Source organism: Lycium ferocissimum, chromosome 9, assembly GCF_029784015.1.
Source record: "Lycium ferocissimum isolate CSIRO_LF1 chromosome 9, AGI_CSIRO_Lferr_CH_V1, whole genome shotgun sequence".
Classification (NCBI taxonomy): Eukaryota; Viridiplantae; Streptophyta; class Magnoliopsida; order Solanales; family Solanaceae; genus Lycium; species Lycium ferocissimum.
The window spans coordinates 13,804,877-13,829,566 of NC_081350.1; the positions used below are offsets into that span (position 1 = coordinate 13,804,877).

General features: G+C 35.4%; 2 protein-coding genes across 10 annotated transcripts; one reads left to right on the forward strand and one right to left on the reverse strand.

Annotated features, from left to right (window-relative positions):
• Window positions 1–4,781: 4,781 nt before the first annotated feature.
• Window positions 4,782–18,446, forward strand: LOC132029679 (nuclear poly(A) polymerase 4-like). 9 transcript variants are annotated; one of them, XM_059418992.1, is made up of 14 exons: window positions 4,782–5,238; window positions 5,545–5,622; window positions 13,754–13,861; window positions 14,046–14,108; window positions 14,204–14,365; window positions 14,674–14,787; window positions 14,864–14,926; window positions 15,036–15,365; window positions 15,544–15,627; window positions 15,998–16,882; window positions 16,981–17,076; window positions 17,238–17,362; window positions 17,638–17,714; window positions 17,810–18,446. In XM_059418992.1, the coding sequence occupies exons 1-13, from the start codon at window positions 5,122–5,124 to the stop codon at window positions 17,711–17,713; spliced, it is 2,301 nt and encodes a 766-aa protein (XP_059274975.1). In that variant the 5' UTR covers window positions 4,782–5,121; the 3' UTR covers window position 17,714; window positions 17,810–18,446. The 9 variants fall into 9 exon arrangements, with proteins under 9 accessions (XP_059274975.1, XP_059274974.1, XP_059274973.1 ...); XM_059418991.1 differs by having other exon boundaries at window positions 4,783–5,238; window positions 15,463–15,627; window positions 17,807–18,446; XM_059418990.1 differs by having other exon boundaries at window positions 4,784–5,238; window positions 15,463–15,627.
• A 1,340-nt stretch (window positions 18,447–19,786) lies between these two features.
• LOC132029678 (receptor-like protein kinase 5) lies at window positions 19,787–24,410 on the reverse strand. The gene is made up of 3 exons (XM_059418989.1): window positions 23,235–24,410; window positions 20,962–22,538; window positions 19,787–20,508 (listed from the first exon to the last, which is right to left on the reverse strand). The coding sequence occupies exons 1-3, from the start codon at window positions 24,290–24,292 to the stop codon at window positions 20,042–20,044; spliced, it is 3,102 nt and encodes a 1,033-aa protein (XP_059274972.1). The 5' UTR covers window positions 24,293–24,410; the 3' UTR covers window positions 19,787–20,041.
• Window positions 24,411–24,690: the final 280 nt, after the last annotated feature.

Below are 24,690 nucleotides of genomic sequence, written 5' to 3' on the forward strand. Positions count from 1 at the left end.
ATTTTATTTTTGATTTCTTTCTTATTATTTTTTATTTCTTTCTTACATACTCCTTAATGGAGTAGTTTATTTTTGTTGGGATAGTTGAAGAAGCTTGGTATGATGTTATAATATTGTCTTTACTTTAATTTCTTTTCATGTCTTGATATTCAAATCTTTGATTTTGCTTCTTTTAGTCCTAATTTTCACGGAGGGATTAATTCAAGTTAGTTTATCGATTCAAAAATCTCAATATTATTTCTTTTATTCCTAATTCTCACGAAGGGATTAACTCAAATAATTTTCTTTGGTTTAAAGTTGTTATCTTATTTCTTTCGGTCCTAATTGTCACGGAGGGATTGACTCAAATAAGTTTAATGATTTGAGGGGTCTCTATCTTATTTCTTTCAATTCTAATTCTCGCGGAGGGACTGGCTCAAATAAGTTTAGTGATTTTAAAGGCTAATCGCAAAAGGTCTTTACTCCTTATAACACAAATCAAGTCAAATAAGTTTTTCTATTCTTTTGTGGAATTTAATAGAATGAGATTTTATTATAATTGTACCAAGTGGATTCAACGACTCCCAACTCTTTTCTTTTTAAATTTTCTAATAAGTTGTTTATTTTATTTTAAGTAATTTATAATTTCAAAACCTCTCCTTTCATCAATTTGATTCTCTCAAATAGTACCCAAGATAATACACATCTGTAGCCTAGGTGGTTCCAATCTCTGTGGGACGATATCTTAAACTATACTAGAATTTGACAGAGCACGAGCGGATTTTCTTATGCACTTTGGCCTCGTCAGAAGACAAGTGAAATAATTGCATTCTTACTCCTTAGGGCTCGTTTGGTTAGAAAACAAGTTATCTGGGGATAACTAGAAAACAGGATTAGTTATCCCAAAATTATTATTCCACCCTCAATGTGGGATAAAAAATACTATAATCCCGCGATAACTAATCCTGGGATTAGTTATCTCAAGTTTTTATTTCAATAAAATGTGGAATAAGACGGCACTAAATTTTTATCCTAAAATTATTTTTGCTTATCCATCATACCAAACGAGCCCTTAGTATTTTCTTTGTTAAAATAATTAGTGGCTAGGGAAAAAAAGAAAACATAATAGATTTACTTATTAATCAATATAAGCAATCATGGACAAGGCTGCGGGCAAATCACATCAAAGTTGATGAAAAGTATTTTTTGTCATTTATCATAGTCCACAACTTTATCTTTGTACGATCACAAATATTATTTCTTCTATTATATATAGGCGAGAAGAGGGTACGAACACTGCAATTTATAATTATACTGGGAGCAGTGTCAGTTGTACCATAAACTTGGCCAAATTTCATTGGTCATTGAATTTCTGTGGCTTTTTGACAAACACGTGTACTATAGATGTGTTTCACCAAAGCACCTCTACACACACAATTTCCAGTTTCCACACTCACAAATTTCCTTCATTTGCCACGTAAAGTGTACACTTTAACCAACTGCTTATTTTATTCCACGTCATAATATTGAATATTTATTCTCTTTTCATATATACACATATGCACTTTAATTTTAATTTTCTGATACATTTATTTCCTCCGTGCACGTTTACTTTTTCACTTTTGACTTTTCAAGTTCTTTAAGAATTAATAAATGAAGTACTCCTTTCGTCCCATATTACTTCGCCACATTACTATACTACTTTTTTTATCCCACGCGGACATATATCATAGTACTGAATATTTATTCTCTTTTCATATATACACGTAGGCTCTTCAATTTTAATTCTCCGACACATATTTATTTCCTCTGTACACTTTTACTTGTTCACTTTTGACTTTTCACGTTCTTTAAGAATTAATAAATGAAGTACTCCCTCTGTCCCATATTACTTGGTCACATTACTAAAAATATATGTCCAAATTACTTGTTTATTTACAACACCAAGATAAAATTAATTAAATCTTTCCAATCTTACCCTCTCCGTCCCATATTACTTGGCCACATTGCTAAAAATATATGTCCAAATTACTTGTTCATTTAAAAAATCAAAATAAAATTAATTAAATCTTTCCCATCTTATCCTTAGTAATAAATTTTCTTGAAAATAATCAAATTTGATTAAAATGTATTTATTAAAGAGAGATAGGAGTAAGATAGTAAAATACATCTTTTATTATGATTTCTTAAAGGGCATGCAAAAGGAAAAGTGGACAGTAATATGGGACGGAGATAGTATATATTTTATTATAATATTCATATTTATTGGTGTAAGTCTCAATAACCTTGGAAAATGATTTGAAAATGAGTAATTAATGTGAAGGGTAAAATTAATAATAAGAACAAAAATTTCTTTCTCTTGCTATGTTAATGTGGACAAGTAAAAGTGAATGGAGGGAGTGATCTTTATCCCCGTTTTCCTTCTTTGTCAATACTTTAAACGTGAAGAGAGGACGAACAATAGCAATGCAAATTTGTACCAAAAGTTATATAAATTGTACGCTTTAACCAACTACTTTTTAATCCCACTTGGACATATGTCATGGTACTGAGTATTTATTCTCTTTCATAGTACTAAGTATTTATTCTCTTCTTATGTATACACGTATGCACTTCAATTTAATTCTCCTACACATATTTATTCCCTCCGTGCACTTTTATTTGTCTGCTTTTAACTTTTCACGTTCTTTAAGAATTAATAAATGAAGTATATATTTTATCAAATATTCATATTTATTGGTGTATAGTCTCAATAGCCTCAGAAAATGATTTGAAAATGAATAATTAATGTGAAGGGTAAAATAAGAAGAAGAAAAATTTCTTTCTCTTGATATGTTAACGTGGACAAGTAAAAGTTAAGAAGGGAGTGACTTCTATCCTCATTTTCCTTCTTTGTCAATACTTTACTTATTTTACTCTCCCTTGCAGTCTCTGATTATTGTTTCTTTACATTTATAAAATGTTTACTTTATATTTTCATTTTGGAATTGAAATTTGGTGATTTACGATATAATATATATCTTTCTAATTTTGATTTCTTTGTAACAATTTTTTCTATCTATAATTGTTAATATAAAAAATTATAATATATTTTTTAATTAATTTAATAAAAATATTTTATTAGTTTTGCTTTTTAAAAAAATCCAATATATACAACAATGGTTCTTATGTTTGGATCTGAACAGTTAGTTAATTAAAATGGATATCAACCTGTCGGTATACATATAAGATATCAAATAATTTAAAAGAAAAAGTCTAGAATCAAAATATTAATTTTCCCTCATTTTCTTACTAATTTTCTTTTTCACATCGATGAACAACTTTCACTGTCATGACAATGAGAAAAAATTCTGACTCTTTCCATCTCAAAGACGTATTCCATCATATGTTTTTAATTTTTAAACTCCATTTTTTAATTATAACTAAAGTGATGGTACATAAAATACATTTTATATGTGTTGCTAAATATAATAACAATTAGAATGTTTTTAAAAGTTATTTTCAAAATACAAACCTTAAAGACTGACTAATTAAAGTGAATAGACATGTTCGGCCCGTGCATCGCGCAGGCATGTATGGCTAGTCTATCTCTATAAGCCTTTCTCCAACTAGACTAGTCTCCCTATAATGACTAATCTAGACTAGTTTTTTTTATGTCAATGAAGCATACAGAATTTTCCGTAAGTGGAGTCAATATTTTAAAAAGTGATCGATAAATTACTATAATCAATGGTGAATATAGTCTTAGTTTTACGAGTTCAATCAATCGAACTCGATATGCTTTACACTACCAATAATAAAGGAGTAATAGTTTTTTTTTTGGGGGAAGTAGGAGTAATGTTTTTCAAAACTTTATGTTAATTAATTTTGGTAGCATCAATTATTACAAAACAATGAGTGATGTACTGGTTTAATCCCTTTAAGCCTGAGGAGGACAAGTATCGAATCCATTTAAGCCCTGAGAATTATAGGCTTGGAATAAGTGCTCCTGATCGTTGGGCCGCGCAACGACGATTGTCAAGGGGTGTCTTTTAAATGTATATGTCCGTTTTGTAAATTGCTTATATGTGTATTTCATAAAAAACTTCGACGAGGCAGTGTCGCTTGACACCACTTAGATGAACGTGCGTCCACCCGTGCTCTATGCAATGACTCATAAGTCTTTAATTAAATAAATAAATGTATTCACTTTGAGAAAAAGTAGATTTAAAATGGAGGATAGGTGAATTATTTGCATTCTCCCACCCTTTTCCATGTTTTCCGGGCTAAAATAGTAACTACTTAGTTAAGAAATAAAAACGAGACAAATTTAATTATTAATCAACGTAAGCACTTGTGAAAAAGGACTCGGGCAAATCACATCAACATCCATGGAAAATGTTTTGCCATTTATCGTAGTCCACAACTTTTATCTCACAAATATCTACCTCTTTAGTCCTTTTCTCCAACTAGAGTGCTTAAATCAACTTTTACTTGTACTATTACTTATTATTTTAAGAAGAAAAGGATATATAGCTTCAAATTATACTCGTACTATACCACATATTGTCACGGAAAATGTTTTTGTCATTTAACATAGTCCACAACGTTTATCTTTATACAACCACAAATATCTACCTCTATAGTCCTATCTCCAAATAGAGTACTTAAATCAAATTACTACTAGTACTACACTATTTAGTTTAATGAAAAATATCTATAGATTCATTTTTTGAGGAAAATACACCTGTACAGTAGTAGTATGAGAAGACAAAAAACAAAAACAAGTGGATTTGGAGGATGAGAAAAGAAATGTAATTAATTGACCAATTTGACTAGCAATCCACAAATCATACACCTCTGTTGTTGCGTCGGGCTCAACTCAACCACCTCAGAAACCGCTTTCATTGACCCCTTTTTCCCATCTTCCTTCCCCACCTTTTCTTTCTCCCCAGATCTCTCTCTCTCTAATTTTCAATTCTCTCTAATTTAGGATTTTGATTTGTTCATTTTCATCCAATAGAGATATGAAATTCCCCACTTTTTTCACTCAATTTCTCGTTTGCCCACTTTGTTGGCCCTGATCTGTAAAGATTCGATTTTGGGTGTCTTTTTTTTGTTTCTTATTGATTTCGTAATTAGGGTTTTCTTTATTATTTATTGATGGTGGGTTCGGAGAGCTTAACGCCGCCGCCGGCGAAGAAGTATGGTGTGACTAAGCCTTTGTCTCTTGCTGGCCCCACCGACGCAGATCTTCTAAGAAATCAAGCCTTAGAAAAGGTACCAACTTTTTAAGGGAAAATTATGCTCTATGTCTACTGGGAGAAAATATTTACACGCTTTAGCCCATATTTTGAGTTTGTTACCCAGTTTAGCTCATATTTGTGTATAAACACCTTTTGTACACTATTATTATACACTATTATACAAGGTTAATACATTATATCGAATGCTTTCTCCCCAGCTGTAATGTTGTGTAAATTGAAAATGTGGCTACGTGGCGTAATATTTTATGTTGGGGTCATGTGATTTAATTTAATTCAATTTTGTCTATGAATTTGTACTGAATTTGAGTTTTTGTGGTAGTTTTTGAAGGACTCAGAGTTGTATGAGAGCGAGGAAGAGACAGCTAGGAGAGAAGAAGTGTTGCATCAGCTTGATCAGGTAAAAGTTTGAAGCTTAGTAGTATTAGCTTAATCGGTTCTATTTTTTTTTTTTTTTTTTAAATTACGCCCTCCGTCTCAATGTAAGTGTCTTAGTCTGACCGGACACGGATTTTAAGAAATAGAGTATAGGTCAATGTTGTCAAAGGCGCGCTTAAGCCCTGAAGCGAGGCTCAAAACTCGTTGAGCTCTTCGCCTCGCTTTATGTGCGCTTCAGTGTCGTCATCAAGGCTCTAAGACATACTTTTCCTTGCCATTGAGTCTCTCTTGAAGAGGTGACACTAGATGATTGATATTTTACTTTATCGTAATGTTTTTACAGTTTCTTTGTCCATATATTTGTTATTCATGCTTACCATTATTAGTCTTGGAGTAAACATACATATGTTTGTAATTTTGTACCATTGCGCCTTTTTTTTTTTCCACTAAAGCCCACGCTTTATTTGCGCTTTGCGCTTGAAGCCCCAGCTAACCTTAGAGCTTTTTTGCACTTTTGGCTTTTGATAACACTGGTATAGGTAGACTTTTGAATCTTGTGCTTCAAAATTTAAAGATGTGTGTAATGTACTAAAATGTCCTTTGAATTTGTGGTTTTAAACTTGCCATGTATGGTGTTTGAATTGTCAACTTATTAAATATAGAAAGAGACGCTCTTTTTGGGACAGACCTAAAAGGAACCTAAGACACTTAAATTGGGACGGAGGGAGTATTAATTGTGTTTTGGTTATGCATTATTTTGTTGTTGTTACTGTTCTTTTGTGAATAGTTGCCATGTTTTCTTTACTGCCGTATTTCCTTTTCATAACTGCTTTGATTTGCTGCACTTGAGCCAAGGGTCCTTCGGAAACGGCCTCTCTACCTCCACGAGGTGGGGTTAAGGTTCGCGTACACTATACCCTCCCCAGACCCCACTTGTGGGATTATCTCTTGGGTATGTAGTAGTTGTAGTTGTAGTGCAACAAGCTTTAGCTTTTGCATGAGTTGTTAATATGTGTTTGATTTGCAGCTTTATTGTACAGTATTATAAATTCAGGTAGCTGTGATATTTTGGGTTTTGAGCAAATGGAAACACTATATGAGAAGTTAAAAAGATCTTTTCTTTTGGGGTTGGGGTGTTGATTATTAGCCTTCGATTACAGCTTTTGGCTTAGGGCGGAGTTGAATAAGTTAAGACTTTCTTGTTGAGCCCTGCAATTAAACAACTGTTTTGAAGGCATTGCTAATAATCATGATGATGTCCATATTTGTTAGTCAGTTCTTCATCCTAAAGGATATGTAAGAATTAGATCACTTGGGTTTTATTGCGCTTTGGATTATTCATGTTTTAGAGCTTTAGTGGGAAGATGTATCGGATGCTTTAGGGATGAAATATCTAAGGAAGTGTGGGATAGATCCCTGGCAGAACACTCAGAGCTTTAGTGGTTGCCTGGTTGGGATTGAATTCAACCCATAATGTTGTTTGTACTTTAGATGGTGATGGATAGTGCATGACAGAATACAACAAAAGGAAAACAGGAATGCTGGAAGACTGTACCTCTTGTCCAAAAGCCAAAGGAAAAATTCTTCCACGTTCAAGTTTTTTTGATGTTGTACCATAGAATCTGTGTTAAAAGCAAAAAGAAGAAAAGAAAATCTTATCAGTGATGTAAGAGCTCTTATCAAATGATTTTCTGATAAAAGATGCACCTATTTATTGGTGTTATAGACAACACGCCTATGATATTGTTCAATACGTGACAGTATTTAACTTGAGAACCTAACTCTTTTAATGTCTCATTCTACTATTTTAGCGGTAATAGTTTACTTTCTTATATGTTCCATCAAACTTAAGTGGAGTACTCAATAGTAGTTTGCTTACTATTAAAAAAATTAGAAAAATAAATAGTTGTGGAAGAACTTGTCTCTAAAGCAGCTGAATAAATTCTGATATCTGCAATTTCGCATGGAAGTTTTATTTGTTCCCCTCACTTGCACTTATGTGGGTTATTTAGAGACGAAGAAATATGAGAGCTTTTAAAGGGGTAGAGATGAATTTTGTTAAGTTGATGGTAGCCTCCTATCACTTATTTTCTTTTGGTGCACCCATGATGTTGCGTGTTTTATAGAAGATTGGGTATCTTGTAGAAAATCATGTTTTTTTGGCAGAATAGCTTGGGACCCCCCTGAACTTGTCGATTTTTATTCGGTGTACACCTAAACTATGCGTTGGCTTAATTACCCCCTGAACTTGGTAATATGATAGTCTCGACCCCTCTAGACGCTGGCAACCCATGGTCGTGTGACACACGCGCTGCCACATGGATTTTTTTGTCCATGTGGCATTTTTTAAGGATAAAATATATATTTTTTACCTTTTTAAGTTCACCAATTATTTAGATCATCTTTTTTGGGCCAAATCTGTAAAAAAAGAACTTGAAACAACAATATTTTGACCATACTTTTTTTTTTTTAATTTGGCTAAAGATAATGATATTCTAATCAAGTTATTTTTATATATTTGTCCAGAAAAAGAAGAAATACACAGTTAAAGCAAATAATCATTGTATCTAAAAAGAAATAAATAAAATATCAACCAAATATTTTAAGAATTTGACCCGAAAAAATAATGTAGAGTTGAAATAAATAGTAATTGCATGAAAAGAAAAATACACAATTTTTTTTTTTTTTTTGTAGAAAATACACCGTCTAAACTTCATTACTTTTGCTAAACCTTCTTTTTATTTGGCTAAATTAAATAGAGTTTCAACTAAGTTATTTAGATTTGGATCCAAAAAAAGGAAAAAAACACATAGTTGAAATAAATAATCATTATATCTAAAAAGAAAAAAATACAATTGGGATAAAATATGCAATGAATATTAAGAAAAACCAAAAAGAAACACAATTGGAAAAAATAAATCATTATATTGATTATATGGCGATTAATAGTTGAAAAATACTCCACTTGGAAGCTGATTTTTCGATTTTTGACCCTTCCACGCGCCTAACTTTGAGTGTTCACGCTCTTTGCCACATCAGCATCTAGGGGGGTCGAGACTATCATATTACCAAGTTCAGGGGGGTAATGAAGCCAACGCATAGTTTAGGTGTACACTAAATAAAAATCAACAAGTTCAGGGGGGTCCCAAGCTATTTTGCCTGTTTTTTTTTTAAAGTTTTTCTACTTTTTTGGTATATTTCTTGTATATGGGTGCGTGTTGGCCCAAACATTAATGAAACGTATTTACTTTATAAAAAAAAGGTGGTTTTGCCAGTACAATACTGTAAAAGAGGCATGGTGTTATGGAGATGGTTATTGCAAAGAAATGATGTGTCACCGGAAGGATCACTGGAAAGAGGAACATGCTGCTGGAATGACTGTGGTATAGAGTTGTGTGCCACATAGAAAATAGGAGTGGTGCTTTCGGTTATTGAAGATAAGAGTGGTTCTGGTAGTTACCAGAGAGAGAGAGAGAGAGAGTCGTGTGAAAATCGGATTATTTGCGGGCTCATCACTTTAAGTTCTGAAAGAGACTTTGATTCTCCTAGATATTTCATATGAAACTGGTTTCTTAATCTTCTCTTAAACTCATTTATCTTCACTGGTATTTTCAATAGGACGAAGGCTGCCCATTGATCCTGCGTTCGAACTCCTCCTTAAACAACATCGAATTAAACCACCATCTTTCCATAGAGTTTTCTTGTCCCCTATTTGCATGAAAATACAATATCGACGCTAAGTCATTACTAGGAGAGCAATATCATCCACATAAAGCAAAAGGATAATACAAAACTATTAAAATAAATAAAACTATAGCTGAAGGGGCGTATGAGGCCATTTGCCGGTAGGCATAACCTACTTAACTCACTATTAAAATTATTGAGGCTTTAACACATGTTGAGGAGCTTTTAGATGAGCTTGAAAAAAGAAAAGCTTCTAGATGATAAAGTTCACAGAACTCAATAAGTTAGATTTAGTTTCGGTCACGGATGATAAGAGTGGTGCCTGCTGGTACGCTTTCCAGATAGAGAATAAAATAGTGAAATTATGAAAATATAGAAAATTATAGGCGGCGAGGAAGCTATTAACTTACTATCAAGGTTATTTAGGCCTTAATACATATTGAGGAGCTTTTAGGTGAGCTTGATAAAAAATAAGAGCTTCTAGATGAGACGGTTCCCGTCATCTTTCTCTCAATCAGTTGCAAAAAGGATTTGTGTCAAATCATTGTCATGATCGATGTATAAGATGTTAAACTAAAGCCTGCTATCTTTCTGAACTCTCCATTCAACATTTAAGTCCCTTTTTTTTGAGTATCTCCAATGGCTATGCGGAAATTCTCCTTTCTGTTTCCACTTTCATATAGAGCATGTTGGCTGGACCTTCTATAATGTTTGAAAAATAACATCTTTAGATTTTATTTTGTCTGCATTGCTTGCTCTTCTTTTTGGAAAAAGTATGCCATTTGTATTTCCAATGATGAAGCTCAAAAGTCCTACGCGTTGAGCTCCAGTTTCTATCAGCATGCAGAGATAGGTGGAGAACTCTGTGCTCTAATTAGTTTGCTTCCATCTTCTCCCCCATCCCCCACCCCTCTCCATTTTTGGTAAGTCTGATAACAAAGGTCAAAGAGTACTAAAAGGCTTTATTACTCTGAAGCGTCATACACATAAACCATCGTTGTATTCTCTACTCAATTAGTATCACTTGCTTATACTGGCTGAACTGATAGAAAACTTGCTTATAGTAGCTGATAAATGGGAATTAAATTGTATTAAAAGTATATATGGGGGTTCTCTCACTAATTTATGAGCTTGTACAAAGAGAAAGTAAGATACACAAGCCAAGAATGTTGTTGTGCGGTTATGCAATTTGCCAAGCTGGGGCAAAGAATGTCATTCAGCAGTACCACATTAGGAGAAGGCCTCTCCCCTGTGAAAAGAGCTTTACTATTGGTATTGGCTAGACCTTTTTCTTCCCATTATGTTTGAACCATCAAATAGAGAATGAAATGCATAAAAATGGGGAAAAGGTTGCGACACTTCCCTTTTTTGATTTAAGGCCTTCTGTTCAAGAATTCTTGTTTAGTTGTTCATACCACCCATTGATAGTAATAATTGATCTAAATTTTTGGCACTTCCACATTTAGTAACATATTCTTCTGTGGAGCTAAGTTCCAAAATACGGAACGAGCTGTTTCCACGATTGTGCTGCCTAGTCAATTTGTTTTTGTGTTGATAACATTGGTGTTTCAGTTGAGCTTGCACGCACCTGAACTATTCCACTGGGTACTTGCTACTCTCATTATCACAGGTATATCACAAGTATCGGGTAACGCTACCCACCAAGGTCTAGGTAGATGGGAGGAAATCACCTAGTTTTTTTTTTAATAGTTTGTACTACCTAGTCAATTCTTTTCCAATTTATTCCTTTTCATGGCCTCAGCTTTTTTTTTTTTTTGGTTGATGAAGTAAGAATATTATCAACAAGTTTTCTTGCTAAGGAATAGGAAATCTCTCTCCTATTACATGAATTCAGTCTGGAAAAGTCAGATGCTTTTCATGGATCGTCGCATACAGAAAATGCCTCACTTTCGATAATCTTCAAAAGAGAGACATAATTCTATGCAACAAATGCGATCTATGTGAAGAGGATTTGGAAAATGTGAATCATCTTTTCCTCCGCTGTAAATTCACTATTCAGAGCTTCTCTTAAATATTTTGGGTTAAATGGTCTGTATGCCACAGAACACTGTGGATTTTCTTCTTTCATGGCATAAATTGGATACGACTCTTCTAGGGCCACATGGTTATCATTCTGGCCTTGGTATGGTGGACTATTTGGAGGGAAAGAAGTTCTAGAGTTTTTGAAGACAAAAAAGATACCATTATTGACATTTAACTCATGTATATACTTTTGCTTAGTTTTGGTGCAACAAGGATAAAGCAGACGTGTTAGAACCGGATGCCTTAGTTGACTTTCTTAACACCTAGCACTGCTCCTTATCCAAAAAAAAAAAAAAAAAAAAAAAAAAAAAAAACCACCTTACGTGCACTGTAAAGCTCTCCTTTTGGATGTACACTTTCCTTGCATCTTCTTAATGCAGGATTTACATCAATAAAATTACCGACTTTACCTATAAAATAAATCAGTCTGGAAAAGCCATCTTCTCAATAATGTTGTCATTTGATCCATTCAGAAATTAAAGTGGAATTGTATAGTATCTTTCTACTTTTGGTGTAAAGAAATAGGATTAGAGGATATAGATCATTTTGTAGACTTATTAAAATCCCTGTAAGTATCTCTTTTCTATTTCTGTTTTTAGACTAACACTTTTCAAGGTCTCCAGCATATCCTTAATGCTGAGGAATACAAATTTACCAGTTTCAAAAAAACATAATGTTGTCATTTGATCCAATAGTGTTCCCTTCTATAGTATCTTCTATGCCCATTAATTGTTTCTCTTGGACTAAAAAAAATGAAAAGGGATGCACCACATGCTATTTTGTCAAACTATCTGGTAAAACAAATTTAAGTGAGGAGAGTATGGTAAGTCAGAAACTAGCTTTACAGTTGAAACATAAATGATCACCATTTTTTGATAGGTTATTTTCCATGATCTAAAAAGTGATCTGCAGAGTTGTGTACCAACATAAAAGGAAGTAAGTTTTGTGTTGCTTATTTGAAGCTTTTGCATAATGAACATCAGATTAACTTTCACCTAAATTACCCTTTCTTCTTTGACACTATTAAGATCTTCATTTCTTTTATTTACTTCATCAAAAGAGATCTTCATTTTTTTATTGCGAGATCTGGAATTTGAACTGTAGGCTTGCCTTTGGCCAAGGCCAAAGGCACCACTAGGCCGAAGGTCTAATGGCTATCCCCTCCTTTTAGACTGGAGGGCATCCCTACATTCTGTCACTTCATGAGAGTGCCTGACAATCATACAACGTTAAAAAAGTGTGTTGGTTTAACAAGGAGAATTGCAGTCTCACTGCAGATATTCTCTTCCTCATGCTTCATTTTTTGTTGGTTTGGGCGTAGATACCATAGAGAGAAGGGAGGCATACACTACTGAGCAACTGTTATGTATAAACCAAGTTTTGTACACCTGTAACTCTATAAATTCCATTGCCAGCAAATCCAATATTGGAGTTTCGATGCTAGCAACAACTTCCTGCAAGTTGTTTACCTAAACTAGGAGGATTAACACAGTGAAACACTATAAGACTGAATTATATTTTTACTTTTTAGTTTTGCCTTGTTCTTAGCTATGTTACTCGGACTTTTCAAAAATGGACACGGGTGCGTGTCGGATCCTCCAAAAGTAGTGCATTTTTGAAGGATCCGACACGGGTGTGGCATCATTTTTGGAGGGTCCGAGCAACATAGGTTCTTAGACTTATCTCTGTCTTTCCATAGGTTTAAGATGTTTTGGTTTTAAATCAGCGAATAATCGCAGAATCATCATCGAATAATCGCAGAACCGATATGCTCAAAAAACAAATTTTTTTTGCAGAAACTGATATATAAATTAATTCTTAAGAAATGTTAATACATGCATTACCTTTGTCATTCATTAAGTCATATTCTTAAGATAAATAATATGACCTCTAATTGGCACACAGTCTTGGCTTTTTGGATCTGATAAAAAGGAGTTAAGTAATATCTAAATGAATGACTAGCTGATTAGTCATTGTTAGAGAAAGTTTCTATAATGTTTTCCCCATCAGAGTTGATGCATCTTTTGATTGGATCATCGTGGACCATACACGCTTGCTCTTCCTGCTAACTGAATTGATTCCTGAATATGCTATCCATATCCAGTTTGACAGGATCTAATTTCTGTCATATCAGGATGAAATTGGTGCATTTTTCTTTGTGATGGCCAAAATAACAAGAAATTTTTGTGTGCTACCACTTGCTATGCCTATTGTATTCACATTGAGTGACCAATTAATATTGAGCTGTCTTGACATCATGTTTTAAAATTAATTTTCAGCTGTCTTTTCTAAAAAAAATTAAGTTGTCTTGGCATCATGTTGAAAAGTTAATTTGAGCTGTTTTGGCAACTGAAGTGCGCGATGGTTTTATTGATCAGATGTAATTTGATTGTGAAGTTGTAATGACTGGTACCATTGTGCTGTAGATTGTAAAATCATGGGTTAAAGAATTGACTCGCCAGAGAGGCTACACTGATCAAATGGTGGAGGATGCAAATGCTATCATATTCACTTTTGGTTCTTATCGGCTAGGAGTAAGTAACATTTCAGCACTTGATTTTTTTTTTCAGAATTAACTTATCTAAAGAAATGCAATCGCATTCTGTGATTAATTCTGATAGTATATTGAAGTTCTATATTTATTGTTTTTATTAATCTGAATAGCCTATGGGGCCGCTATTTCGTTGTTGCTGGTCACAACCTCGTATGGTTATGCAGGTTCATGGGCCTGGAGCTGACATAGATACATTGTGTGTTGGTCCCTCTTATGTCAATCGTGATGTGAGTCCCTCCCATTTACTGGTCAGAACTTTGCTTAGTCTGATGATTAATCATAGGCATTGATGAACTTTATTCTTCTTTTGTTTTCTCTGCAGGAAGATTTCTTTATCATTTTGCATGATATTTTGGCTGAAAAGGAAGAAGTTCGTGAACTTCAACCAGTTCCTGATGCTCATGTCCCAGTTATGAAATTCAAATTTCAAGGAATATCTGTTGATCTCCTTTATGCAAGCATATCTCTTTTAGTTGTCCGTGAAGTAAGTTGGAACATTCCTCTTTTGGATTATATCCTTTACTTATTAGGTTATACCTACGTTGAAAAACGACAGAATTTAAAGGCCTCCTGTCGTAACTAATTCATCGAGAATTAGTCATTTTAGTTTTCATTTGATCAATGTGGATTTACAGCAGCTTCTTCATTAGTCTTGTTTAAATGTGTACTTTGTCTGCCTTATTTCATGTCCTTCCAAACTTTAGAGGTGTTCATGTAGTAGTTGAATATTATTACATGAGATTTGTGTGCTGAATTGCATTTAATTCGATCTTGTAATTCATATATTCACAGGATTTAGATATCTCAGATCGTTCTGTACTGTACGATGTGGATGAACCAACCGTTCGAAGTCTCAATGGGTGCCGGGTTGCCGATCAAATACTGAAACTAGTTCCTAATGCTGAGGTAAACCTACTTTCCTCTTGTGTTTTGGTGTCTATAAAAATTGAACTTCCATATTGATTTTCTCAAAATTATGCAGCACTTCCGCACAACTCTTAGATGTTTAAAGTTTTGGGCAAAAAAGCGCGGTGTTTATTCCAATGTGAGTTCTTACTCCCTTAACATCCTCACTGGTTTGTCTACAGTATTCATAAGCTGGTCAGTGTGTGAGCATGATTTTCTGCTTTCCCTCTGCACTCTTTTTTATTCAGGTTACCGGATTCCTTGGCGGTGTGAATTGGGCTCTTTTGGTTGCTCGCATTTGCCAATTTTATCCTAATGCACTCCCAAGTATGCTTGTTTCTAGGTTCTTCAGAGTTTATACACAATGGCGTTGGCCAAATCCAGTGATGCTATGCCCAATAGAAGAGGATGAGCTTGGTTTTCTTGTTTGGGATCCTCGCAAGAATCCAAAAGACCGAACCCATCATATGCCAATTATCACCCCTGCTTACCCTTGCATGAACTCTAGCTACAATGTCTCACCAAGTACTCTTCGAGTAATGATGGACCAATTTCAGTTTGGTAACAAGATTTGTGAGGTATAACGTAAAAATTCAGTGTTATTTTCTTCGTTTTTCATTCTACTGACGCATTTTGATTGGTAGCTTGCTGTTTTCACTTGGTTTTGTCATCCAGGAGATAGAGTTGAATAAAGCACAGTGGGCCGCGCTTTTTGAGCATTATCTTTTCTTTGAGGTCTACAAAAATTATCTGCAGGTTGACATTATAGCAGCCGATAATGATGATTTGCTAGCTTGGAAAGGCTGGGTGGAATCCCGGTTTCGACAACTAACACTTAAGGTGAGAATTGTAAGCACTAATGGAAAAAAAAAAAAAACCATTTTGGCTTATTAGGGGAATCTCAGTGGTCCATTTGGTTGGTTTCCTCAACTTTCACCTTGTCAGTGAGGGTTCGATTCCCTGTCTTGTAATCCCTTCCCCTTTGCCCTATATTTTTTTTTTTAAAAAAAAAAAAAAAAAGCTCTAATGGAAAAGGAAAGAATTCTGGGAGGGAAATCGTGATAATGATATTTTGTTTTCGTTGGTTTTATTATATCAATGAGAATTGTAAGCACTAGAGGGAAAAGAAAAAGTTCAGAGAGGGAAAAATCCAATTCAGTTGTCATGATTATAACGCTGGAACTCATGTTTATCCTTTGATGCATTTCAGATAGAACGGGACACGAACGGGATGTTGCAGTGCCATCCGTATCCTAATGAATTTGTAGACTTATCTAAGTCATGCCCACATTGTGCTTTTTTTATGGGCTTGCAGAGGAAACAGGGTGTCAAAGTGCAAGAAGGACAACAGTTTGATATTCGTGGCACAGTCGATGAGTTTAAGCAAGACGTAAGCATGTACGCTTATTGGAGACCAGGCATGGATATCTATGTATCTCATGTTCGGAGGAGGCAAATTCCTCCTTTTGTCTTTCCAGATGGATATAAGAGACCGCGACAATCTAGGAACACAAGTCATAGTACTCCTGAGAAAGTTGCTAAAGGCTGCAGGTCTCCTGATGAAAGGCATCCAAAGAGGAAGCAGGAGGCTGACACAGTTCATGTATATTCGGGCAAACCAGGAAAGCGTGCTTCTATCAGTCCGCAGAGGGTAGGATCTGTTTCTCCTCTAGGTGGTTCTTGTTGGTCTGATGGATCATCACAGATAATCGTTTCTGATGAGTCACAGAGGGAGCTTGAGAGTTCTTGCCTACTGGGCAGCAGAAACGATGCCTCTCTGAGTGAGAGTTCCATTTGTACACCTGATAGTTTAAATTATACAATGTCAAGGGGTTCCACTTTATCCGGAGTTTCCAGAGAAGTTGATTTAGATAGTTCTAACACAAAATCCTTCCCAAGCAAGGAGGTGCTCAGTCAGTGTGAAGACATATGCGCTAGAGACGTCCAGACTTTTCAAGTCTTGCAGAATGATGAGAAGGCGGAGATTTTGGGATCACTTCATCAGGATAATGAACCATGCATTCAGACTGGTAGTGCAGAAAGTTCGGAAAGAATGACTGTATCAAATTCCAACATTCAGAACCTCAATTGCGAGGTGAGTTTCTCTGTCTGCGTGTTTCGGATCTTGAATTGTAGCTGATGGCAGTGATTTATGGAAGTGATGAAGATTGTGAGAGCTAAGAGTCCTTTCAGGGTGATATGAGCTTGACCGATCAGATTTCGCAACTAGGGGATGGATGTTTAAGTAGGAATGGAGTATTGGGTAATGGCTTGGCCGAGAAGTCTCAGGTGGAGTGCAGAAGTCTCTTGTCCATTTTTACCAATTTCTCATCAAAGCTATATATCGTTTATGAGTTCCCATTATTATCTTTTTCAAAGAAAAAGAGTTTCCCATTATTACTGTTCAAATGCTTATTTTCCAGTGTTCAATCTCATTTTCTTTTTGTTAGGGTTATTATGACTTGAAGAGCTGGGCATATCATCAGTGTATTGGAAAATTCATGAAGTTGGTTTCTTTGATTGTAAGCGTGTCAAGATTCATCCCGATCTTGAAAATACTAGAGCTGGGGAATATGTCAGGATTTTGGATCGACATACTCGGCCTCTTGAAAAGCAATGCTTTTCATTCCCTTTTTCTTTTTTAAAAATCATTGGTATTTAAATTTGATTCGTTTACTCAGCGTGCGTCTAACCAATACATGGTGGTGTGTCCCCCGCTAGCTGTCTAATTCTCTTATTAGCTAGGAAACATGGGTTATACACATCTTGCTTAGACTTCTTCTGCATCTGGCCTTATAGTTGGTATTTTCAGGATGAAGAGCTTACTGATTATAATTTTTTGTTTTCTAGCCAAACCATTCTCTCGCAAGGGCAATGGAACCGCAGGATGGAGCAAGCCCAGAGGCTGTGCAAGAGGCTGCAATAAGGCATGTGTTTCTGAGGACCTGTGCTTTATGATTTGATAGGCTATGTTATCTTTATGCTTTCTTGCTTTGTTCCTGTCATGGTTTCTCTCTAGCAGGTTGAGTCTGGAATCAACAGCTTGAATTTTGGTGGACATTCCAAAGATTCGCGTGCTTCAAAGCAAGCGTGCCTGCTTTAAAGATGGTTGGATGAGGTGTTTGGATTAGTCTCCAAGCTCACATTTTAAAGTAAGAAGAGGTTGCAGATTATGGTGTGGATGGTCTTCAAGCCCCCAATTTGAAGTCGGATGAAGGAGTTTTAGTGATGAGAATCCGGCCTTTCTAATACCCCCTCCCCCCTTCCCCCTTCCCCCTTCCCCCTCAAAAAGCCAAAAAAATAAAAAATAAATTAAAAGGATAAAAATGAAGAAAAAAAGAAAAGAAAAGGAGATGTGCCTGCAGTGTATTGCTTATTGTTGCCGTCAAGAGCCAGCGTCAGAGAAGAGACCTTGAATAGTGTACACTCTCCTGGGTCTAATCTACTTCTTTTGTTATGAATCTCGTAGATGATGTGGAAAGAGGAAGTTGCATGTGATGTTAAAAAAAGGGAGCTGTAAAATAGGGTATTTGCCACTTTCTTCTTTCAAGGATCTATGAAGACTTGTCTTATATAGTGATGTAGCAAACCTTCAATGTTGGTACTATTTTGTTTAAGATGGTGTATTTGCAGTTACTATCCTATCATTTGCCCCTTTACCAGGAGATGAGAAAATTATCTTTATGGAGTTCAGACGTTTACTGGGGTTAAGGTCTCGACAGTCTTTTTTTCCTATCCAGATGGAGACATTATGGTTTTCCCAGAGCTTTGTCTCGATTTCCAAATGAAGAGTATCTAATAAAAGCACTTATACAAATGCTATCTTCCAATTTGGCTCTCGTAAAGTATTGAGTACATCCATATATTTGAACGGTGAAACGACACCAATGAAGCTCTGGCGAAAAGGGATGGGAAGGCCTCTCCATACCTGATGCGCTGTATGTTGTTATAGACCAAAAAGGAGCCGTATGTTGTTATAGATCCAAAAGGAGAGTCCAACAAAAAAGATTAGTCTGATAGGTGGAAGAGTCCATTTAGCCTATAAAACCATTAATATTTCTTTCTTTGACCGATGAGGGAAATCGACACATAATAATTGCCCTCGCCTGAGAACCGTGGGTCTCTCACGGCTTGGCACCCATATTGGGTCTAGGCCGCCACTCGTGGGACACGGTGCCACACGCGTATTGACTGGCTCTGATACTAGTATATAGACCAAACGGGAGAGCTCAACCCAAAAGAGAACTCATTTAGCCTATAAACCTATTAATATTTCTCTCTTCAACCGATGAGGGACGATTGGCACATAACATATGTGCATGGGTGCAAGATTTAACAAAACAGAGATCGATGATTGCCAATGGAGGCAAACTTTATTTGATTTACAGGCAATGAGTAAATAGTACAATTAGGTACTGATGAATGAGGGCATCCTCAATCTTCATAAAGTCTTGGTTGGGGAGAGGAGGGTCAGGGATAGATAGAAGTGGTGTTACACCAAAGGCCAATCAATTCCAAAGTGCTCAAGAAGCATGACATAAGCATGGCATTCTTCATAGAGGTTTTCAATCATCAAGACAGGATATTGAGTTTTAGCACTGAAATAACTAGGAGCAACACAAATGTCTTTTCTTGTTTTTAGTGAAATAGGATAAGTTTTCCTTCTTCCAATAGGTCAACCAGTAATAAGGAGTATTATATTTTCAAGGGATCAAGTCCACGTCATATCATTTCTTTGGAAATGTTCGCTTACAACACGATGAAAGTGTTCGATTATAGCAGAACACACTAGCTCAAAGTCTTGTTATAAAAGACTAACAAGCTCTACAAATGAAAATTTTGGAGCAGTCTCTAGATAATTGATTTGATCTGTTCAAAAGGAATTAAGAGTTACAACATGCTCAAACTTATTACTCTTTTATGGACAATTCTCTATACATACTCTACTCTCATTTTACTCTGTTTAATTTTTCAATTTTCCACTTTCTGAAAACAAGCAAAAGTTAATGATGCATTTTGCTTGACCTACAAGCAGTGAACTAATACAGCTGTTAAAATCCAAGAGTAAACTAGAAAAAACAGTACATTCTTATTAGGAGTTTTCTATCCCTAGTACATACTCAAACTTGTAACTCACTTGGTGGCACTATTCTATGGACCTATATCCTATGATCATTATACAAGGACTCAGATTACATTGGCATCTCCATCTATCGCCAATTTTTCCACTGTCTGACTATCTCCATTTCCAATATTACACACTGGAAATTATTAGACCATCATCGCTATCATCTATTACCTTATTGGAATTAATACGCTTGTAGCTTGCAATATACTTTTCGCTGTTGTTTCCAAGCAGGGGAGCAACATCATACTCTGGATCTGGCGATTTTCCTCCAGAATTCCTAAAGAACTTGCATCGATGAAGTATCTGCAGAACCTCCTTCATGGAAGGCCTGCTTGTAGGTAAGTTGCTCGTGCATATAAGCCCGAGTCTGAACACAGTCTTCATTTCTTCCAAGTAACATGCTTCCTTGATATCTGTATCTAACATATTATCGATGGCATTGTTCTCTTCTCCGTGCTGCTTCCATGCCCATTCTGCCAGGCTCGTATGCTCTTCCCCGGAATTTGGTTGTCTTCCTGTCACTAGCTCCAATAAGACCACTCCGAAACTATAGATATCGATCTTCTCGTTCACTTTAGTTGTATAAGCATACTCTGTAATCAAACAGTAAATTCTGTTAGATAGTTTGTAGTATGTATGTAGTGAGATTGTCCCACGATGGAAGGCGAAATGAGTTTGATAAATATTAAAAGCCTGGGTATTTTCAGGTTTTATTTAAAACTTGAATTTAAATGGACAGGTGTGTTCCTAAAATAAGATGACTATTTAAAATAGTCACTTTTCTAACTCTATCAATTAGGCCTTCTTTCATGAAGTGGCTAAGAAAAATCTACAGGTATAAACATGAGTTTTGCTGTATCTCGAAGGGAATAACTTGTATTTTCCCAATCTGTATACGGGCAATATTTCTTTAAGGAAAATCAATTCTTTCACGCCTCAAAGTCATTTCTACTTCGATTATGTTTCCTATTTTTCTAACAAATTCTTCATTAGTCATACTTTCGATAATGTTAAAGAAATTGAGCTAAAGGGATCATTGCTATTACCTGGAGCTATATAACCAAAGGAACCTGCAACAGCAGACATGGTGTTTAGCTCTCCTTTCTTCTCTAAAATCTTGGCTAAGCCGAAATCAGCAATTTTGGCCGTGAAATCAGAATCCAACAAGATATTGCTTGATTTTACATCGCGATGAATGATTGGTGGAGAGCAATCATGGTGCATATAGCAAAGTCCTTGAGCAGCTCCAATGGCAATCTCCAATCTTTTTGGCCAATCCATGACTTTATTACTCAAGGTAATTCTCTTCTTTCCATGAAGCCATCTGTCAAGACTGTGATTTACCATGTACTCATAAACGAGCAACTTCGAATCCTCGCTTGAAATACAACACAATAACTTCACTATATTGGAGTGTCTAATAGATCCCAATATCTGAACCTCAGCCAAGAATTCTCTTTCTAAAATGTAGTCTACTTTCCTATCACTCCAAATCCTCTTCACAGCAACATATTCATTTGGTCTGCCAACGGAAATTTGGTACACCTTACCTGATCCACCGCTTCCAATCATGTTATTTTCTGTCAAACTAGACAAAATGTTTGCCTCAGTGAAATCCAACCTTTGGAATGAAGTTAACTTCCAGCTTGCAACATCGCGCTTGTGCTTCTTCCTCCTGTAGTCCCTAACCATGAACAAGGTCGATACAACGGAAAACAAGAAAACAGCGATTGCAAGGACTAAAATCAGGGCTAGAATTCGATGGGACAATCTTTTGGAATCGCTGACTTTGGCATTGCAACTCGGAAGAAATGGAAGCGAGTTAGTAGCACAAAGGCTGGGATTGTTCAAGAAACTGTTATCAAAGGCTAGGTTAGCAAATGCATCAGGGATTTTTCCGGTAAGTTGATTGGAAGATAGGTTAAGGCTAGTGATCCTTCTTACACCTAGTTGAGGTGAAATTGGACCTGAAAGTTGATTCTCAGACAAATCTAGTGCAACAAGATCGGGGACTAAACCGATAGCTGCTGGAATCTTGCCAGAGAGTTTGTTCCTGGCAAGATCCAAAATTGCTAAAGATTTCCATGATCTTATATTGGCTGGAATTTCTCCGGACAACGAATTACCATCAAGCTCTAGCCGTGTTAGCCAAGAAAGACTAGTCAATTCCACTGGAATCTGACCTGAAAATGAATTGTTATTTGCAAGAAGTACCACTAAACTAGCCCAAGAAGATATTCCCACCGGAATTTCACCAGAAAACTTGTTGTTATTGATCTCTAATCGCGTAAAATTGGATGCGACTTTGCTCGGTAGCTCCCCGGACAATGAGTTATCACTCAATATCAAACTTGTCATGTTAACCAAAGTCCAAACTCCAGATGGAATCTCGCCTGAAAACTGATTCTTATAGAGCTGGATTGTACGTAAAGTAGAACAAGTTTCCAGTGATTTTGGTATTTCACCGGATAAATTGTTAACATAAGCTACCACACCAAAGAGAGTTCCTCCAGCACACAAATGTTCTGGCAATTTTCCAGTGAATGAATTAAGTGAAACTTCAAAAGCTTCCAGCTTTGAATGAAGTCCCATTTCAGCTGGTAAACTCCCATTCAACTTATTCCTGTACATAGAGGTGGTAAAATTAGTCTATGAAAATCTGACCCGCCTAAGTTTGGGATGGTCACTAATCCGCTTGGGATGGTCACTAATCCGCCCATTCCATTAAAAAATTGTGATGACACATGAGAAATCTTGTCTTAATATTTTTTTTTTTTTAAAAAAACATTTTTTTTTATATATGTTATATATAGCCATAATAAATAAAAAACTTTGTTAAGAGCTAAAAAATTATAATAAAACAAAAAAATAAAATAAAATTTAGTAACAATTGAGTTGGTTGGATTATTACCCGCTTCTTAACCCATTATAGCCCAAGTAACTTTCGGGCAATAATCAACCCATTTATTATTGGAGACTTACATAAATATATACTTCTGCCATCTAGTTTACCAAACACGGCAGAGGTATGCATTATCTATACACTTTGACTGTATAGGAATGTATATTACATTTATAGGTATGCATACTATATGTATAGGTATGTATAATAAGTATAAACTATACGCTACCTATACACTATACACTATGTACATATTTTGTGAATTAGATGTTTAGTATAAACTATACGCTACCTATACACTATGTACATATTTTGTGAATTAGATGGCCAAATGGTATTTGGCTGTAATTTTCCCATTTATTAACTCATTTCATTTTACCCCGCTCAAATTCAGCTCAACGTGGCCGTTTGACATACCTGAACACTTTGATTTCCTTGAGAGTTGGAATGTTGGCTATGCTTTGTGGAATTGCTCCATACAATTGATTTGCAAACAGATTCAAAATCTCCAAATGTTTCAATTCTCCAATATTTTCAGGGATTGTCCCAGTCAAATTGTTGGAAGAAACATCAAGTTCAATCAACTTTGAAGAATTAAAAGTTTCAGGAATCAAACCCGAAAGCCGATTCCTATACAAGTAAACATACGTCAAATTCTCCAACAAAAACAATCCAGATGGAATTTCACCTTCAAGATTATTATAAGCCAAATCAATATGCTCAAGACTTTCAAAATCTCCAAAACTTTCAGGTATTTCACCTATCAAATTCGTATCTCTCATCCAAAAATACTTCATTTTTTTCAACTTCCCAAATTCCAATGGTATTCTTGCTGGAAAAAACTCATTAAAAGCCAACCCCAAGTTTTCAAGATTCATTAAATTTCCAATTTCAACTGGAAATGTTCCATCAAACAAGTTCATATGCATGTACAAGCTCTCCAACTCAGTCAAATTTCCAATAGCTGATGGGATATTTCCAGTGAAGTTATTGCCACCCAAATTAAGATACTTGAGTTTCTTAAGCTTGTGAATATCCTCAGGAATGGATCCCACAAAGAAATTCTGAGAAAGGTCTAAATGTTCAAGATTGGAACAGTGGTATAGAAAAGTTGGAAATTTTCCAGGAAGATAATTCAATGAAAGATTGAGAAAAGTAAGGTTTTTTAGCTCACAAATGGAACTTGGAATTTGGGAAGTTATGTCTTTTTCTTGAAGTAATATTCCAGTGACTTTTCCATCATTTGAGCATTCAATTTCAGGCCAGTTACATGGCATGGAAGTAGAGTTCCATGAATTGAGTGATTTTGGGTTACCCCATTGATGTTTTATTTTCAATAGTGTGTTAAGTTCAGTTGTGGTTGGTGTTTGTGAAGTTACAAAAATTGGTATGAAGTTTATTAGCAGAATAATGAGATAAAGGGATTGTTTTCCGGTGAACATGTTGGTCGGAAAATGGGATAAAAGGTAGTGCATGATTAAGAGTTGATTTTGAAATGTTTGGTCAACATTGGAGGTGTGAACAAAATGACAAATGCACAAAAATGAATTTATAGATATGGTATATAGTATAGTAAGAAGAAGGTATCATTACTAAGTTGATTAAAATAGCTAGTGGGCAAGTAAAGTATTGATTCAGTTGAAGCTTCCATTGAGCTGCCTAACATAAAGCTTCGAGATTTGGGCCCTCTTTTTTTGTCTTTTGTTTGACCATTGAAACACTTTCAGTTCAACACACTGTGCGTTAGCCGTCCAACAACCCACGACGTAAATATTTCTCCCCGATCACAAAAATAGTCAACTTGATCATTTTCACATTCCTTAAAAAAATATAAACTTTTATATAAAAATAGATAATTTAACTAAACTATCTT

What these genes read in the sequence shown, in the direction of transcription:
- LOC132029679 (XM_059418991.1), top strand. Translation starts at nt 5,122, where the DNA reads ATGGTGGGTTCGGAGAGCTTAACGCCGCCGCCGGCGAAGAAGTATGGT. An exon ending in CTCTTTTAGTTGTCCGTGAA is followed by an intron (nt 14,366 to 14,673) that starts GTAAGTTGGAAC and finishes ATATATTCACAG; the next exon opens with GATTTAGATATCTCAGATCG. An exon ending in TTCAGAACCTCAATTGCGAG is followed by an intron (nt 16,883 to 16,980) that starts GTGAGTTTCTCT and finishes GAGTCCTTTCAG; the next exon opens with GGTGATATGAGCTTGACCGA.
- LOC132029678 (XM_059418989.1), bottom strand. Translation starts at nt 24,292, where the DNA reads ATGCACTACCTTTTATCCCATTTTCCGACCAACATGTTCACCGGAAAA. An exon ending in AAGGAAATCAAAGTGTTCAG is followed by an intron (nt 22,539 to 23,234) that starts GTATGTCAAACG and finishes CTCTATGTACAG; the next exon opens with GAATAAGTTGAATGGGAGTT. An exon ending in CTTTGGTTATATAGCTCCAG is followed by an intron (nt 20,509 to 20,961) that starts GTAATAGCAATG and finishes GTTTGATTACAG; the next exon opens with AGTATGCTTATACAACTAAA.